General features: G+C 37.4%; 2 protein-coding genes across 2 annotated transcripts in view; both read left to right on the forward strand.

The window, feature by feature from the left end:
* Positions 1 to 2,922, forward strand: part of LOC100893314 (alpha-2-macroglobulin-like protein 1) — a 38,327-nt gene extending 35,405 nt beyond the window's left edge. Inside the window, exons 30-32 of the mRNA XM_011677836.2 lie at positions 374 to 538; positions 1,461 to 1,563; positions 2,099 to 2,922. Coding sequence (XP_011676138.2) covers positions 374 to 467 — 94 coding nt within the window. The 3' untranslated portion in view covers positions 468 to 538; positions 1,461 to 1,563; positions 2,099 to 2,922. The remainder of the gene's footprint in view (positions 1 to 373; positions 539 to 1,460; positions 1,564 to 2,098) is intronic.
* Positions 524 to 18,166, forward strand: LOC115920671 (alpha-1-inhibitor 3-like). The gene is made up of 9 exons (XM_030977040.1): positions 524 to 538; positions 1,461 to 1,563; positions 13,294 to 13,471; positions 14,452 to 14,701; positions 15,080 to 15,269; positions 15,598 to 15,650; positions 16,711 to 16,909; positions 17,319 to 17,403; positions 17,899 to 18,166. The coding sequence occupies exons 1-9, from the start codon at positions 524 to 526 to the stop codon at positions 18,164 to 18,166; spliced, it is 1,341 nt and encodes a 446-aa protein (XP_030832900.1).
* Positions 18,167 to 18,539: the final 373 nt, after the last annotated feature.

The raw sequence follows: 18,539 nt of genomic DNA on the forward strand, positions 1-18,539 counted from the left end.
CTATTACCCACCCGCGGACCATCAACATATCAAACTTACCCAGAAACCGAATTTAACTAACCAAATATTACGCATCAAAGCTAAATTTGTTAATCGGCCCACATAACCTACCGACCGAAGTCAACCAACCCCAACCATTCCACTGACTAACTAGCTAACCGATGAACGAACAACCAACCAAACAATCAACCAACTAACCAACCAACCAACCAAACCATCAACCAACTAACCAACCAACCAACCAAACAATCAACAACTAACCAACCAACCAACCAAACAATCAACCAAATAACTAACCAACCAACCAACTAAACAATCAACCAACTAACTAACCAACCAACCAACTAAACAAGACAATGTGTCGTTTTAACAGGTATCTCGGTGATGATGGATTTTCCAACATGGCCATGGTCGAGGTGAAGCTAGTTACCGGTTTGTTCCTGAGCAAAATTCCTTTAATTTGCTGAGGAATGGGTTCTACCCAGAACTCACTAGGGCTGAATATACAGGCAAGACGGTCGCCATGTATTTCAACCAGGTATCTATCTGTCCCACCCTTCCTACTCTTAACAGTATGCAGTGTATGCTATAATTATGCTTTAAGCTACGGTCACAAAGGTTCGTACGAACGATAATTTCGTACGAATCTCCGTTTTTCCATTGTCTTCCCGAATGTCCATTGTCTGAAAATCGTTCGTACGGCGTTTGTAGCAGTTCGTAACGGCATTTGTGACCGAGGCATTAGATACATTAGTAGAAAGGGCAGAAATCACAGAAAAGTTTGAATGATTTCCAATGCAGTACGTTGTGCAGTTCTTAAGTAAAAGCAATTCAATAGTAACTAATCATGAAAGCCTCTCAAGTGAAAATGAATATAATTATATAGAATCTTGTGCCAAAATTAGTAATTGTCAGAATGGTTCATTTAAGAACACTTTATTCTTCAAACAAGGAAGGGTTGGAACATAATATTAATTGTTGGGGGAGGGTAAACTGATTAATCTAATGAATAAGAAAACTCTAAACTGCTATGCCTATGGGTTACTAAGAAGTTTAAATGTAGTTGTATCGGGATTTGTCTTTGAACACTTTTTTCGGGGGGGGGGGGGGGGGCAAGGATTGCAATAGTAATGAAAAATAATCAATAAGGTCTATATTGATAAGTGTAACATCTATATGGCATATTAAACTGTATTCAATTCTTCCTAGAAATCAACATTATAAAGAGCAATATCATCATTATAATGCCTTCAGAAATCATTTTCAGCATATGCAATATGTCACTGTAAGTTCCGCACACAGTATTTGAAATCGCTACAGAGTGATTATGTCGAAAGTCTTTGTGATCGTTTTTTAGAAGAAATAATTACCTCGACGCCATTTTAAGTATTGTGTTTCCGGAAATTACCAAAACTTTTTTATCATTACACTTTATCATATTTTCTTTCATTCTATTTCAGTTTACCGCCACACTGTTGTGCTTTGATCTGGAGGTTAGACGTGTCCATCACGTCACAGATCCCAAGCCCGGTCTCATCACGGTTTACGACTACTACGCGCCAGGTAAATAGTCAGCTTTTAAAAGTATCTCGTCAAACAATGTACGATGGCACTGATCGTTTAAGTACATCCAATGTCACCTACATGTATGTGTGTATGGTGTCGTATTATCTTTAAACTTGAATCTATACGTCTATTTAAATCACGAAAAAACTACGCGGGTTCACATGGCACCGATACAACAACAGCTCGATCTTTTAAACTACAGTCGATATTGTTCACCCTTGAAGTTAGTTTGTAGGCACGGAACGTAACTTCGAATAGCTGCAACCGCCGTTAACCATAATACGCTCGTATTTTGAAACTTCGAGGAACCATCAAGTTCCCACCTGCGCGTTACATGATTTTTAACTACAATATATTAACCGCAAAGTTTAAATCTACGAAAAGAATTTCACATTTGTTTATTACCTGTCTTGTAAACGTGGTATCGTACAGGTTTCGTGAGAGTGAGCTGATTAATGACTTTCGTTCGAAATTGATATATTTATATGCTTTCCTCTATAAATCATTCGCCTACCATATTTTCATATCATAGATGTCATTCTCTCAACCGAGTACAGCATGGCTTGTCAATCGAATGGTCCACCTATCAAAGTCCTACCGGTCGAAGAGCCCGAGAGGCCTATCCAAATCCTACCGGTCGAAGCACTACCAGAGTAGGAGGTAATCCAAGTCCTTCCCGCTGATGAAAACCAGGTTTAACTTGATCATGAACCCGGTGTCATTGGTCACATGTTAGAAGTCTAACAATAAATCGAATATTGAATTAATGTCACAATGTTCTTCTAGCATAATAGGTGAAGGGTAAATAAAATATTGTTTTGAGAAATGTCACATTTGGTTTAAGTTTATAGTTTTATCATGATATTGGTTATACTTACAGGAGCATTATAAACATAAATTAAGTCAACTGAGACATTCAGTAGGCCTTAGGTACTGGGCAGAAATTATTTAATTGTTAAAAAGAAAATGAAATAAAAGTAGTGAGCTTAAGATAATTATCATGAAATACATAAAGTTATTCGGATTAGGTATAATTGTCAATGATTTCATATTCGTTCTATATTCTTTAATCATCACCTTAAAGCACAAGGGGGGGGGTAATCGAGCTAGCAACGTTATTTTTGTTTCGATATGATTATAATTATCTGGAAATAGAATTAATACCAACTGAAATTTCCACCAAAGTTAACATTTAGTTGAATGGATAAAGAATCGTAGAAACATAACGTCCGTTATATCATCTTAAAAGGCCCCTAAAAAACATTATCTTAATTACTACTCGATCTCAGAATGTCCTTCAACATCCAATTTTCTCTCTCTCTCTCTCTCTCTCTCTCATTTCTCTTACTTCTTTCTTCTTTTCTCAATCAGTCTCCCCCTTCCCCTCCTCCTCACTCACTCTCTCCCTACCCAATCCCTCCTCCTCTCTCTGTCATTCTCCCCTCCCCTTCTCCCTCTGTACCTCCCTCTTGATCCCTGACTCTTTTATATCCATGATGGTTTTCCACTATCAAGTATCATTTGCTAATTATATATCAATTTACTACTGTATAAAATCATAGGATCACAGGATTTCTATCAATAATTGTTTTCCACTATCAAGTATCATTCGCTATTATCAACTATTTATCAATTTACTAGTGAATAAAATCAATAAATACCTCTTCCCCTTACCACTTTTCTCCTTGTTCCATTTTGTTCAAGTGTGTCCTAAAAGAGTGCTATGAATTAAAGTGAAATTAGATTTAGATCGCAAAATGTTGAAAGAAAATCATTGGCAGACACATTTCCTTCTAAAACTTTTAACATTTAAAATTAATTTATTAATTTTACACAATCTTCTTCTTGATACAATAGATGAGATATACTAATCCATTTCTGTTAACCGATTCATCTATCCTCGCTTGTTGAATAGGCTTCATACAGACGTAGAGTACAAGCAAGAACACAAACTATCTAGAAGTTAATTATGAGTACCTACTACCATCCAAACACTACCTCTCAAACAAATCAATAACAAAACATAATTGCGTCATTAAATATTGAATAAATTAAAACGAGATTTTGTAAACTTGATTGCCATTTGTTACCACAGTCACATCGACAAGAGAAACATCAGACCGAATAAAAAATAACAAATTACCCAGAATGGCTGAGAATTGGTCGGTTTGGGAATCAGTGTGGAGATGAGATGGCTTTGAGGCGTGAGTGTGACTAAGTAATGATACCGGGGGGGGGGGGGGTTTACAAAGATCCCAAGTTGAACTTAACTCTAAGTTGGACTAAAATATTATGGAGAGCCATTTGTAGCCTTAAAATAAAACATATTTAAAAGGGAAAATTCAAGTATTTTAAACTTTTGTTTATAAATTCCGCATCAAGTACATGAAATCTCCTTGATAAAAGAAAATATGAATGATTTGAATCAACATGTTATGCCTTTTAAAATAACTTATACAAAATATTTTCATAGATGCTAACGGCTTTCTTGTTAAGTCCAACTAAGAGATAAGTTAAACTTAGGATCTTTGTGAAACACCCCTCCTGGACCCCAACAAATAGAAGACATTTAAGCAAATTTCCTTGTGTAATCTAAAGGCAATTATGCCTACATGATCAGAGTAAAAACAGACTTTCAAACACATCCATCTCACAATCTTAAATATACCAATACAGTCCTTGTTTTTAGGGATGCCCGTACATTGTGATGAGATCTGAGATGCCATTGTTACCATGTGTGCAAAAGCATAAGAAGGTGCCAAAAAGAAATCTAAGTCAATTTGTAAACTTTTTGCTTGAGTTTAGGCAACTAATTAATTGCATAATAGCCCTCGTATTAATGTTTGTAATAACAATCTGAACTCCTTTAAAGGTAATCAATAATTTGAACATTTAGCACAACAAAAACTATTCATCGTGCCATGGGAGATCTCGCTAGCATGATTTGAAAAGAAAACATTTCACAAGCAACTTGTAAAATATTGATTCTGTAAAACATCCTGCAGAGATTTTGGTAAATTTGTTGACAGAAATTGGAATGAATGACATGCATGCATATTAACCCTGACAAATGTATTAATATGTGTACAATCCTACATTTAAAACACAGATGATTAACTGTTCCATATTACCTGAAATACAGTAAAAACAAAGTAAATTGTAAACAGTAAATGCACAAGTTGTACAAATATGAGCACCCCTTTTCAGAACATATAAATTTAGACAATGTGTTATGTTAAGATAACATAGGATGACCATTGTGTTTTGTTTACTACTCTATGGAATAACAGATTTAATACGTCTTCTACCTCAGCAAAACTAAATTAAACACGTGTATATAGGAAGTCATTGTGGCTGAAAAGAACTAATATAATCCCGTATTTGATACACATGTTTCATTATTTAGGAAGGGAGGTGTGTATGCTTGCAACATCCTGAGTGCCACAAAGGACACTTTGGTTTCTAATTTGTATAATTTGACATTCCTTGTATTTCCTTATGAAACATTCATGTTTGAGAAAAATAAACAAAAATAGAATTTGAATAATGTAGCTACTCAATCGCACGAAAAATAGGCTGGTGTATTCAAATCAAATTTTTGTCGCAAGCATCCAATTTCCAATGGAACAGAAGACACATAATGGTAAACACCAAAAGGCCAATATTTTAAACAGCCTTCATAATATGCAGCTGGGAGACATTTGACCTAGACATTTATAAAACTTCGGCTTCAAAGAACCCGGACATAACGTGCATGCAGAAAGACACAATAAGCACAAGTTAAACTTTAAGTAGCTTTGATATCATACGTGTGATAGCTAGGAGTCCAAAATGGTTGATATAATGTATCTGATAATACTGAGAGCTTGAAAGACCTTAATTCAGAGGCGGTGCTCCCGGGGGCAGCGGGGGGAGGGGTGGGGGGGGGGGGCAGTCTCCCATTTGTTCAAGTACCCCAAAAGTGCCCCTTTAAATTTGTAAGAAATGCCCCTTTTTACATATAAAGTGCCCCTTTTACTTTGAAAAGTGCTCCTATTAATTTTTTAAAATGCCCCTTCCCCTTTCAACCTCTGATAAGCGCACCCCCCTTTTTTTTTTACACTGACCCCTTTTTCTTTGACAAGTTCCCATTTTCATAAGTGCCCTTTTAAATATCTAGTAAGGCCCCCTTTTCTGGTACGAGAGGCGCCCCTTTTCATTTTTCATAAGCACCCCCTTCACCTCTGATAATCGCTCTATTCAAATATGAGAGGTGCCCCTTTTACTTTGACAAGTGACCCTTTTCTTTTGAAAAAAATGCCTCTTCCCCTTTTAATAACTACCCCTTTTAAACTCGGATAAGCGTACATTATATGTGCCCCTGCCCCTTCTCATGCCCCTTTTCACCAATGAAAATAGTACCTTTAACTTTGACAAGTGCCCCTTTTCCTCCTGAGAAGTGCTCTTTTCATCTCTAATAACTGCCCCTTTTTATTTTGACATGTGCACCATTTCCTTCCTAATAAATGCTCTTTTTCCTTCTTTAAGTGCTCCTTCCACTTCTCATAATAACCTCTTTTCATCTCTAATGAGTGCCCCGTTCATTTGAACATATGCCTCTTTTTCTTTTTAATAAGAGCCACTTCCCCTTCTCATAAAATCTCCCTTTCACCTGCGATAAATGCCCCTATTTAAATTTGATCGGTGCCCCTTTGCTTTCAACAAATGCACATTTAAATTTATTATTTAGTGCCCCTTTTTCATTCTCGTAAGTGTCCCTTTTCAGATGCGATAAGTGTCCCCTTTCACCTATGATAATTACCCTATTAAAATATGATGGGTGCCTCTTTTCCGTCGACAAATCCTCATTTCCCATTCTCATAAGTGCCTTTTTCATCCCTGGTGGGTGCCCCTTTCTAAGGTGTAGGAGGTGCCCCATTTCACCCCTGATAATTACCCGTTGTAATTTGACGGGTGCTCTATTTCTTTTTGATTAAGTGTCATCCCTTTTGATAAGTGTCCCCTTTTCCTCTCATCATTAAACGTGCCCTAATTTCAAGCGACTTAGAGCAATATCCCCCGAAAGCTCGACGCATTTATAGATGTTACAATGATGTTACTTATCAAATGTCTTTTCAGTCTACTGTTTAATATGAGAATGTGCTTGTAACCCCATCAGAATTGGGTTTTTTTCTCTTTATAAGATGTAAATGTTCTCACTGCGTCTTCATAAATCTTAAAAATGTTCCTCGCTCGCTTTGCTCGCTCAAAAAATGAGTTTTTAAACCACTACACCCAACTGCAAGGTATGAAGCTTAAGCAATATCATTTTCGTTGTATAAAGAGAAACAAATATTGAAATCATCCCTCATAATGCAGTCGAAATACAGGGGTATATTCCAATGTCTAAAAAAATGTAAATTTTCGCTTAAAGATATCCCTTTGTAAGTGCCCTTTTTCCCCAGAAAAAGCCCTTTTGTGTTGGTGCCCCCCCCCCCCCCCACTTTGGAAGTCGCTCCGTCGCCTCTGCTTTAATTGATACGCATATAGGCAATTGGTCGATCTCTTGTAACAGAGTTAAGATTCCTAAATATCATATCTGGCTGATCTGCTATATGGTCGGTCTTCTTAAGCCGACCAGATAGCAGATCTTTTTCTCACAAATTAGACAGCTCGCACCAAACTGGAAGCAAACTTCGCCGAGACCAACTAGCCAACCACAAATCGGCCAGCAACTCAACACATAATACCGACCGGTCCACGGGGAAAACTGCCAAACTTCCCAGTAATGATGAAGGTGATGATACTAATAAAGAAGATGAAGTTGACGATTTCCATATTAAAGTATAAAGATGATGTTGATGGTTAATTGGTTATAATAATGATCATTATGTTGAAGATAGGTTTAATGATGATAGTGATAATAATGCGCATGATGATGATGAAGGCGTCGACATTTATGATGATGATGACCTTGAAGGTAAATGAGCATTGAAAAATACATGTACAACATTCGGGGTTCCGATTTTTTTTCCCATATGCCAAGAATGTCCACATTTAAAACTATTTTCTAGTAAACTAGTTTGTAAATCAGAATGTATGACGCAGTTCACCGTCCCATCCCAAGATAAAATAGATATGACGCCATGCCCCAGCACAACAATTAAAATCCAGACATCCGATCAGACTTCAAAGTGTCAAACCGGCCTAATAGTGAGGATTATATCGATTATGACAACGACAAGACCTTGTTTTGAGAGGCAAAATCTGCATACCTTTCACTCATAAACTGAAACCAGTTGTTCGCGTGGCATAAATGATTCTGGTTTTTGATCGGGTCGGACAAGGATCTTGCTTCTTCCGAGTCTGCATTCCAGATTGGGCTATAATCATCAGTAAGGTAGGCATCAGTTTGTTAATATCTTATTTGATCTAAAACTTATTTATGGCGCAATCCAAGAGTTTAGCAAAATGTAAGAACGCCTGTTGATTTAATAACCGTAATGTTCATTATTTATTAATGGATATAATTTCAAATACCTTGCTTCAAATGTACCATTTTTCTGCTTGTGTTGTTTTGCTTATCTTGTCAGGTATTGTCTTGTTTTGCACTTCCCGTTTGTATCACCCTATTTTCCCCATCTTTTCCTTGCATTTTCTATTTTATAATATTATGATATTTTATATTAGGGAACCCAAATTACAAGCTATGCTTTTCTATGTTTTCCTCTGCAATGAAGCAAGCAATTATCTTCTTAGTATCAACTGTATACTTTTATTGCATTGCATATACCATATTATGTATATTTCTCGTTCGTTAATATTTTAATTGGAATGACTTGTAAGAACAAAAAGCTTTATGAATTGCATTTGCTGATATTGTGGAAAAACATGAAATGAATAAATGTAATGAATGAAATAAAACGCGCTCAGCGAGTTTATACGTAAACAAAGGGAAAGTTGTTATAACTGTAAACTAATAGGTTTCGGGCATTTTGGAATTTCGAAACAATCGTGTATTTCATGGACGTTTTACTTTTAACATTGTATTCTTAATCGAAATGTAGCTTTTTCACGTATCTCACATTTCCGAAATAACCCAAAGCATCATATAAAAGCTGTACATCATGCCTCATCTTTATTTTACTTTGTTCCCAAAGGTATTTGTAAGCTTATTGTATTTGAAATTATGGTAAGAACCGTACTAGGAAACAAATGTTAATCAATTTCAAGATGCAACTGAACAATTAAAACAGACAATAATGATAAGGAATATCTCGTAATTTTGATATAAAAATAATATAAGAAGTGCGGAATGAAAATCGTCAATTGATTGATGGATTTTCTGTGATGTATCATTTGCAATATACAAATAGGTGATTCAACCTGAAAAAATGGTATAATATCAAAATTGCACTTCAGAAGAAAAGGCAGGGTCACAGACGGGAGAATAAAAGAGAAAGCCTGGTTTTTGGTTCAACTGGCATACCCTCTTCCCCCCTGAAAAAAAATGCGCACCCGTATGATAATAATCCACCATTCACACTCAAAACAAAATCTTTCCGACGTAGTGCTAACTCTCTGTGTTGGCATTGTCTTTGGGGGAAAGGAAGTGACCGCTTTCAAACCAAACTGGCGTACCTGTAAAACACAACAACAATTTTGGCCTGATTTATTGTGTCTTAATTTGGATGGAATTGGTGCCACCACCCCTTTATACAATATCGTGATCTTCTCCCGCTCCGGGTTAAATGTATAAGAGAACGTAATTATCTTTTATGGGTGAGAATCCCTGGGATCAGGTATCCGAAGCGGGCTTGATATGTGGTGGTTCTTTTTAGAATTGAATATAAAGGCTATGAATTAATTATTACATTAAATAAAATCAGCAATTATTACTATACTATTTTTTACCCCTTTATTATAGTTTTTGAAATAATCATACTAGATAATATGAAGAATGATTTTAGTAGGTTATGGGTCATAACACTGGCGTACTGGTGGGGCCGTGGCCACTAACAGTAACACTAGTAAAACAAATCCTTTCCAGAAGCAACTGTGACAGGCACTGTCGGGCGTTCCATACTTACATCATGTAACACTGCACATGTACCGTTAAGGGGCCCAGTGGGGAAATCGAATTCAGACAAGATTAAGAGTAGAGAACGGTAGAACGAATCGTCTTCTTTCTCTTATTATTTAATGAAACGGCAAAGCTTCCGCTCTTCAGGAGGGGGGGGGGGGCAACTGAAGTCAGACTAGGATTAAGAGTCGAGAACGGTACAACGAATCGTCTTCTGTCTCTAATAATTTAATGAAGTGTCATAGTTTCCGCGCTTCGCGCGGAGGAGGGAAACTGAATTCAGACAAGAACACGATACAACGAATCGTCTTCTTTCTCTAAGACTTTAATAAACGTGGAAGCTTCCGCGCTTTGCGCGTAATGGGCGAAAATGAATTCAGACAAGGATTAAGAGTAATAATTTTTTAAGAGGGAGGGGGGGGGGGGGGGGGGAGGGAACTGATCCCAGAAGAGGATTAAGAGTCAGGACCGGTACAATGAATCGTCTTCTTTCTCTAATAATGAAATGAAACGTCATAGCTTTGCGCGGTAGGGGACAAACGGGAGGGGGGGGGGGGGAACTGAAAAATAACTTAGTTTCTGGCCCCGGGTTTAAAGGGTTAAATTTGTAGACATTTGGACATTGGCATTAATATATTTGTCGGTGATTGGTTGCTCGTTTTGTCGGTAATCGGTGGCCTCTACACCCTCCCCACTCCCCCACTGATAAAGATATAGCGACGCCCCTGATAACGACACAGTGTATACACTCGAGATAATTTTTGCAAGTACTACTGATGAAGTACCGGACCACCGTCGTTGTGCATTGTGCGGCATCAAAGCATATACAACGTCTCACGACTTGACTGATGATCAGTGAAATATTTTAATATTAGGCAGAACCCTCACTTAAAGGGTAATGATAAATTTGTAATTAATTCTGGCTACTGGTATCTTTCATATAGCCTTGAAGAAAAGTAAAAGAGAAATCCAAAACCTGAAAACTAAACAATTTCGGTGTAAATCTGGATTTCTGCTGTCCAGATTGAAATAATTTGTTGATCATCACTTTTCTCTAACTTTTTACCAATCAGAAGGCCTCGTTTTTTCCAGGAAGTGCCGGTGAATATTAATGCGCCACATGTGGTTCTCAAATTGCAAAAGATTCCTACTTATGGAAGGGGTAGGAGAAAGCAATTTTACGTCATATTACTCCAGGATGTGCCTGAAAATGCATCTAATTTGGTTCTAAAATTGCAAATACTTCTTACTCTGGGAGGGGGCCCAAACCCCCTCCCAGACCCATCCCTGCTTAGTTGCTCCGCTCCCTCGCCGCTAAAGCCTGGTTCTGTCACTTCATCGTTTCAATTATATTTAACCCCATGCCATTTTGTGCCCCCCCCCGGTAAGAAATTCCTGGATCCGCCACTGATGCCCATACCCCTTGAGCTTCGGAGGCTCCGCCCTAGACCCCACTTTGCGAAACGTTCAGCGGGGCCTGCATGTTAGAGTGGGGTGATGCGGATTTTTTTTTTGTCAGCCCCCCCCCCTATTTTTGGTTGATTCAAAATTATTACATTTCTGGGTAAAGTGGTTATTACATTTGTGGGTGAAATTATTAAATTTGTGGGTAAAGTGTTATTACATTTGTGGGTAAAGTGTTATTACATTGGTGGGCGTTATTACGATTTTTTCCCGAATTTACGTGGCAGTACGAAAACAAACCTTGAAATTCTAAAGGCATTCGTGCAATATTATCCCAGGTGTTGATTTGAAATATCGAGTTTTAGACAATAAAGCTTTTGTAGCTGATCAATGAACCTTTCCTGTTTACTCGGAATTGTTTTTGAAAGATGAGATAGGAGAAAAGAGGGAAAGCAAAACAAACTTTGATTGTTTTTGTGAAATTCGTGTTCAAACTTCATTTCTAGATATATCTATGCCAATATACAGACTTACCGCTGCAGGCCGTTAGTGCATTCTTGAAAGGTGTTGGCATAATAGAAAACTATTTCATATTTCAAAACATTTTTTTCAAAATTATTTTTAACGTGAAGGTAAAAAAGAAAACGAGATTTGTTCCTTCAATTTAAAGTGTTAATGCATCTTCCTTCAATGGCGGATCCATAAACCAATTAGTAGGGGCAGAATCCTCTACGGACATGGGCGGGGCGGAACGCATATTACCCAGAACTGCCTATTATGCTATAAGCCTTCATATGCAACTTCTCTTGATTTTTGTTTCTTCATGGGCTTCAAACTTGGAGAGAGGTCGTTCATCGATCGTACATTTCTATGGCAACGCCTTTGGATTCGTTCTATTAATTTGTGACGCAGTTCACGTTCCCCTCCGAGGCGGTCCCATATATTCGAATACTGAAAGATAGAAAGAAGGAAATAAAGCAAGAAAAAAAATATGAACAACAAAACAAAACAATATAAAAGCAAAACCACAAATCCTTCCCCCGAAAATTGAAATGAAAATCACTGCAAAATTTCGTCAGATCTTGATCAATACACCCCCAGCTACCCACTTCCGTAATATATATATATATATACACTGTTGGTTATAATGGTGGAATATTTATTTTTACCCCAGTTTAGGAAGGATTTTAAAAAATATTTATTTCTGATAGATCTAGATAATGGCATACATTCTCAGATTTTATTGAATATTAATTTGCGAGTGTTTGTTTTGCGTGACTGCTTAATCATTTGTGTGCTACTATGCTAATCAGCTAAGGTACCTACGTTCTTAAATCATAATTGACAGTAATGAGGATTAATGCCTCACAAAAGGGCACTATTAAAGCTGATCAACACGATTTTTATTCTGGGGTCTCACAGTAACGAGGCCATTGCTTAGCCCCTGAATCATGACTGTACGCAGTGTTTGCTAGGGTACGCGGCCCCTTCCACAAATCCCCCAAAACGAAGAAAATGCAATAAATTGTCAAAAATTCATTGCATTTTCCCCCGGCCCCCAACAGGAAAAATTCCTCTGTAGGGCCATGCATTATGGTTCAAGGCAAGGCCACACAGAGGAATTTTTCCTGTTGGGGGCCGGGGGGAAATGCAATGAATTTTTGACAATTTATTGCATTTTCTTCGTTTTGGGGGATTTGTGGAAGGGGCCGCGTACCTTAGCAAACACTGCGTACAGTCATGATTCAGGGGCTAAGCAATGGCCTCGTTACTGTGAGGCCCCATGAAAAAAATCGTGTCGATCAGCTACATATTAGTGCCCTTTTGTGAGGCATTAATCCTCTTTACTGTCAATTATGACTTAAGGACGTAGGTCCCTTAGCTGATTAGCATAGTAGCACACAAATGATTAAGCAGTCACGCAAAACAAACACTCGCAAATTAATATTCAATAAAATCTGAGAATGTATGTCATTATCTAGATCTATTAGAAATAAATAATTTTTTTAAATCCTTCCCTAAACTGGGGTAAAAATAAATATTCCACCATTATGACCAACAGTGTATATATATATATATGTATATAAATAAAAACCATTGAAAAAATGACAACTCCATTAACGTTTGGTGGATATAGAAAAAGTGAAGAAATAAAAACGAGTTGTCACGATAAAGGTAATGATAGAGTTGAAGCAAAAATACGCCCTTCGTCTTTTTCAGTTTTTTTCATCTTTTTGTTCATATATCTTTTGTTATCGTAGAGAGGGTTCACGGTTACTCTATGGCGACTACAGCCACGATGAGGCTTACCGTAGGTCTTCTCATCTTCACTATCGCAGTGATGGTGAGAGCACAGGAAGATGGAGATGAACTTCTGGTGGACCCCGTTATACTACCAATTGTCGAAGAAGCTGAAAAACTACCCGAAGTGATTGCAACGTAAGACTTTAAGAAATACATCGATACCAATTTCAACAGACATTCGAAAAACAACTTTAATTCATAATTGCCCTGCCCATCTCCTTTTGAATGAACGAACATTACAATGGTGTATTACGTTTTCCGATCCAAGTTGATTTTTCGAAAGTCCTTGCGATATATTCATTTAGATACTTTACAATCATATTATAACATGAGTCTACTATTAATCTTTTAAAGTATATAATAACAAGGATTTTTTTCTTTTTCTAAAAGAGTAATCTATTTAACGAACTTGCATTAAGGGTCGATTGTTTACATTCATATTTCGTTTCATGTTCACGGTTATACTATGTAATTTTACATAAGATTGATGTATAGACAAGTAGCAAAGGAGTTCCATTTTTTTTGTTTTTCACTTTTAGTCTTTCAGACAAGTTGGGGGTAAATGAAAAGAGGCAATATGACAATTTCCCAGAAAAAAACCGCAAAGAAAAAAATAACAAAAACAGAATTGATTAACAAATAGTCTTCTGGCATATTTCATTTTCTATCAACAAAATGTTAGCCTCAAGATTCATATTCGTCTTGCCTGCAAACTTGCTTGAGCCGCACTTCCAGCATGACCAAGCTGACTTTAGGTAGCATTAAAGATGTTTGAAGCCAGTCGAGCGAAAAGGATGGATATGAAAGTGTCGAGGATAATAATTTTTACAAAGGCCAAGTGCAGTAAATTGTTTGCTATTTAGTCCACTTTTGATTATAACAATCACATGTTGATGTCATATAAACATGACAAAAGTAATTATATGCTCTGAAAGAATATTCAGAAACAAAGCGGACACCAGAAAATAATTTAGTCTAAAAAATGTGTACCCCATACGAAGTTATTAAAGCAAACTTCATGCTCAACAATACGGTGAAATGAAAGTGTTAAAGGTGAAAGACAGACAGGTGAATGGGTGAAATAATTCTTCAGCTCAATTATTTTCGATTTACAGTCCACCACTACCACCCAGCCCTGAGGAACTCCGAGAAGAGAATTTCAACAAGAATATCTCCTACCTCTTCCTAATCCCTAAACTGTTCTACGTGCAAACCAAAGAGAGGATATGTCTCCTGGTAACCAAGTACGACGGTGTCCTGGACTACCGTGTGTCTCTCCAGAAGATAAATGCAGGTCAATACGAAGAATACTGGAGTCATGGAGAACAGGAGGCCAAACAAGGAGAGAACTGTTTCGAATTTGATGTAAGTCATAGATTGTCTTTTTGAGTAACAATATATCAATTCGAAGAACACTTGGAATGTGTCCGTCGTTATGTTAGTTACTAAACGCAATTTATGCTTGCCTGTAAAATAGACGTTGATTGAAGGGGAGGGGTGCAAAAGATTCATTGTTTCATCAGTTGTATACAACATGATTGAAAAAAAGAAAACAAAATCAAGTCACATATTGCATGAATTGAAATGCGCGAACATGACAAATATATTATCACATAATGCGATCATTTATATAGGGGAAATAATTATAGGGTTTTGAAATGACGCTTTAATATTAAAGTTGATTTCATGACAGTCTTTGCGACCATGATAAACAAGTTATAAGTCGATGCCTACTCTTTTCAGGTACCAACGATCGAGTCGGGATCCAATCAAAAACAGAAAGTTCGTCTTCAACTGCGACGAAAGGGAGCCGAAGACTTGAACGAGGACGGATATGAAGTCACGAAAGAGAGATTCGTGAGGATCCAGGCCCGAGGCGGGTCGAAAACATACGTCCAGACTGACAAACCCATTTACCAACCCGGTCAGACAGGTAAGTGTCTAATCATAAGATTAACCCGTTGCCACACAAGTTATCTCCACGTGCCACATTGTATTTGTTATGGAATAGATTATACTGTTTCCCGTACAAGATTAATCTATATTGGTGTTAATAGGGTTATCATGGAGCTAAAAAAGAACTTTGTAATTTTACAAATTCCTACATAATTATTCTTTCATATTATTATTAAAATATTTCATATTCATTTATGCATGACAATGACAAAACAAAAATCAATATCCACGTTTGTTTTGTGTATGATTGTTCTTTAATTATATTGAGCAGGCATGCATTTTGTATGATATTCTTGTTTTCCCAGTGAGATTCCGTGCTCTGACATTGAACAGTGAACTGAAAACCGTCACAGAACCAGTAAGTATTAATCAAAGTGTTCACCATAAAGATAAAGTTGAGTCGGGCAAAAGTCAGAAAATAAAATATTTTCCATTCTATTTATGATAGTTTGGAAAATCCCTCCATATTCCATATCGTAGAGGACTGATTCTCAAAGGCCCCTATATTGATGAAAAATAGCTAGACAATTTGGACCACACCTCTATGCCAGCTGCATATAAACCTACACATTATTGTGTGCACTGCACAGTCATAGCTTTCAACAAAATTGGGTCACTTTCATGTCATTTTGATTATGTTGATAATTCCCAAGCCTTAGAGTATGCGCCAATCTATATCTACTACACAAAAATAGCCTTTTCCCAATGACTCTTCCCATTTATTTCATGCTCCAATCGCTTGACGGGGCCCTGCCTCATAAACAGCTGCGATTAATCGCAAGTTATTTGCGATTTATATAAATTGCAAGCATGTACATAAAAGATAGGGGACTTTAACCTTGTGACCGATTAGAGGACTTGCGTTTGATCCAAATCAATCGCAAATCTTAATAAGACGGGGCCCAAAACTCAACCTCATATTTCAGAATTTATTTACTTACTACAAAAAAAAATCATGTAATAATTCAAATCTATTCTGATATTGATAGTTTAACATACAAGACTATAATGTCTAGTTGAATTTAGAATATTGGTTCGAGTAGGCAAGAGAAGGCTTAGTAAGTAGACCAATGGTCCTTTTACTAGAAAGGTCCCGGTTCGAAACCGATCGGATGCCTTAGTGCCTTTTGATAAGACATTAATCCTCATTTTCAAGTCTCTCAGAGAGAACTTAAATCCGTTGATTTTTTTGTTGCATACTTGATATCATTCAAATGATTTTGTCAGCAGTCAAGTAAAGAATACCGTCAACCGTAAATTTGGAGGAGAGGCTAATTAACGCAAGTAAAAATGACGCCTCGTTTGCAGAAGGCGCTAGCTTAAGTTCGATAATGATTACCTTCACTGTTGTACCCGGTCATAATATAATTAACTTTGATTACCCTCAATGTAATAAATGATAATCCATTTCCCCATAGTTCGATTCTGTTATAGTGGAGAGTCAGTCTCGCCAGCGCGTCAACCAGTGGACGGACGTCAAGGGTGAGGAAGGGCTGATTGAACTCGAGCACGAACTCCCGGACGAGCTCCCAGACGGGATCACGAAAGTAACTTACTACATCAAGGTCTTGCGAGGCACCGAGTCAGTAACGCAGACATTTACTGTTGAAGAGTACGGTGAGTAGTGTCTACTTTATTCCGTGACATAGTTGTATACTCAGAAACGTCACCACCTGTCCCTTTCTATTTAAACCTGTAATTAGCCCATACGTCAATAATTCCAAACGATGTTTACATTGTTCATTTACAATCGCTATGTCTACAATGTCACCCCCACATGGTGCGTCAATGACAGGACAAGTTATTGACGCACACTTGTGTCAAATAAAATTGACGTCTCTGGCGAAGTCGGGTAGTCGGCATTCGAATAAAATTCCGTAACACAACGTGTTTGGGAGGCTGCAAGCTTGTGTCTTTTCCGTAATATATTTCCCCTTGATTCTATCCAGGTATAATGATATCATGAAGAGAAGAGAATTATCAAGCACTTTTTGAAGCTATGTTGATTTATTTTCTCCCATAACAGTTCTTCCAAGGTTTGAGGTTGAAGTTATAACTCCTCCGTACATTCTCATCACCGATCCTACTTGCACAGTCAAGGTTTGTGGAACGTAAGTGAAACTTGTTAAATCACTATGGACTCGTATTGTTCTTATCATGTTTGTATCAATTTGTATATATATGTCATACAAACTAAACATGCCGTGAGTGTTTTAGTGTAGGTATCAGACATCAAAATTCGCCATGATCTGGCGGAAGACGAAACATCGCAATATGCCAAAAGGCCATGGACAGAAGGTCCACGAAACCGACAGCTTCTGGTGAACCGTAACAAAAGTTGACAGGCATGTTGTTCTCGTAGCCTCTCAATCTCTTAGGCCGTCGGTCTCATGAGGTTCTCACTACTTTTAACAGATTTAGCAAGACCGACCATGTGTGTCTCATGGGCTGTCGGTTTCGTGGACTGTAGCGGGGAAGGATGTTCTGCACATTGTCTTGAAATTTCTAGCTACCTACAGCACCACCTGTCGCAATTTGAGGGCATTTTACTGCCATGTCAGAGTAACTTTTGACAATCATTGCTTTTTTTTTTTATCATTGGACAGTTACACGTATGGTAAACCCGTTCAAGGCTCTGTGCAAGCAAATATCACTGCTGGCGAGGTACGATACGACTACAGGACCAGAACTCGGTCTTCTAGAAAGGTTCTGCCGTTCTCCATACCGGTACGTTATTACGTAATTTCTTTCCTCTTCTCGTTATTAATTGCTAATCCGTGTAGAACCATCAGATTTAAAATTTCAAATCAAAACCCCACACTCGTGAAATTAGCCCGTATTTGCCATGGATTAATATGTTTACAGTCTGTGTAAAAGAGGACATCTCAAATTTCAGTCCTCTTTTAGACGTTTGCTAACAATAAATACTTTTTTTCTATTCAAATTTAGTATGAAAATATTTTCTACCGTTGTCTGTTTTGTGATAATAATATATTTCGAAAGGAAATTACGCAAACAACTGTGAAATGGCAGAAGCCATGCACATTCGGGATCATCCTGTTGTGAATGATATTTATAGTGATACTCAAAACACTTTGGACTTTATAGTCAAAAGGTTGACAACTAGCTCTATGCAAGCATTTGAGAGAAGCTGGGGGGCTAAAGGTTATCACAACTCCAGTTTCGAATAAAAACACCATCAAACAACATAAATATATAATTAAATATCGACGATTTAAAACAAAAC

The sequence above is a fragment of the Strongylocentrotus purpuratus genome, unplaced genomic scaffold (genome assembly GCF_000002235.5).
Source record: "Strongylocentrotus purpuratus isolate Spur 01 unplaced genomic scaffold, Spur_5.0 spur5_scaffold_9, whole genome shotgun sequence".
NCBI lineage: Eukaryota > Metazoa > Echinodermata > Echinoidea > Camarodonta > Strongylocentrotidae > Strongylocentrotus > Strongylocentrotus purpuratus.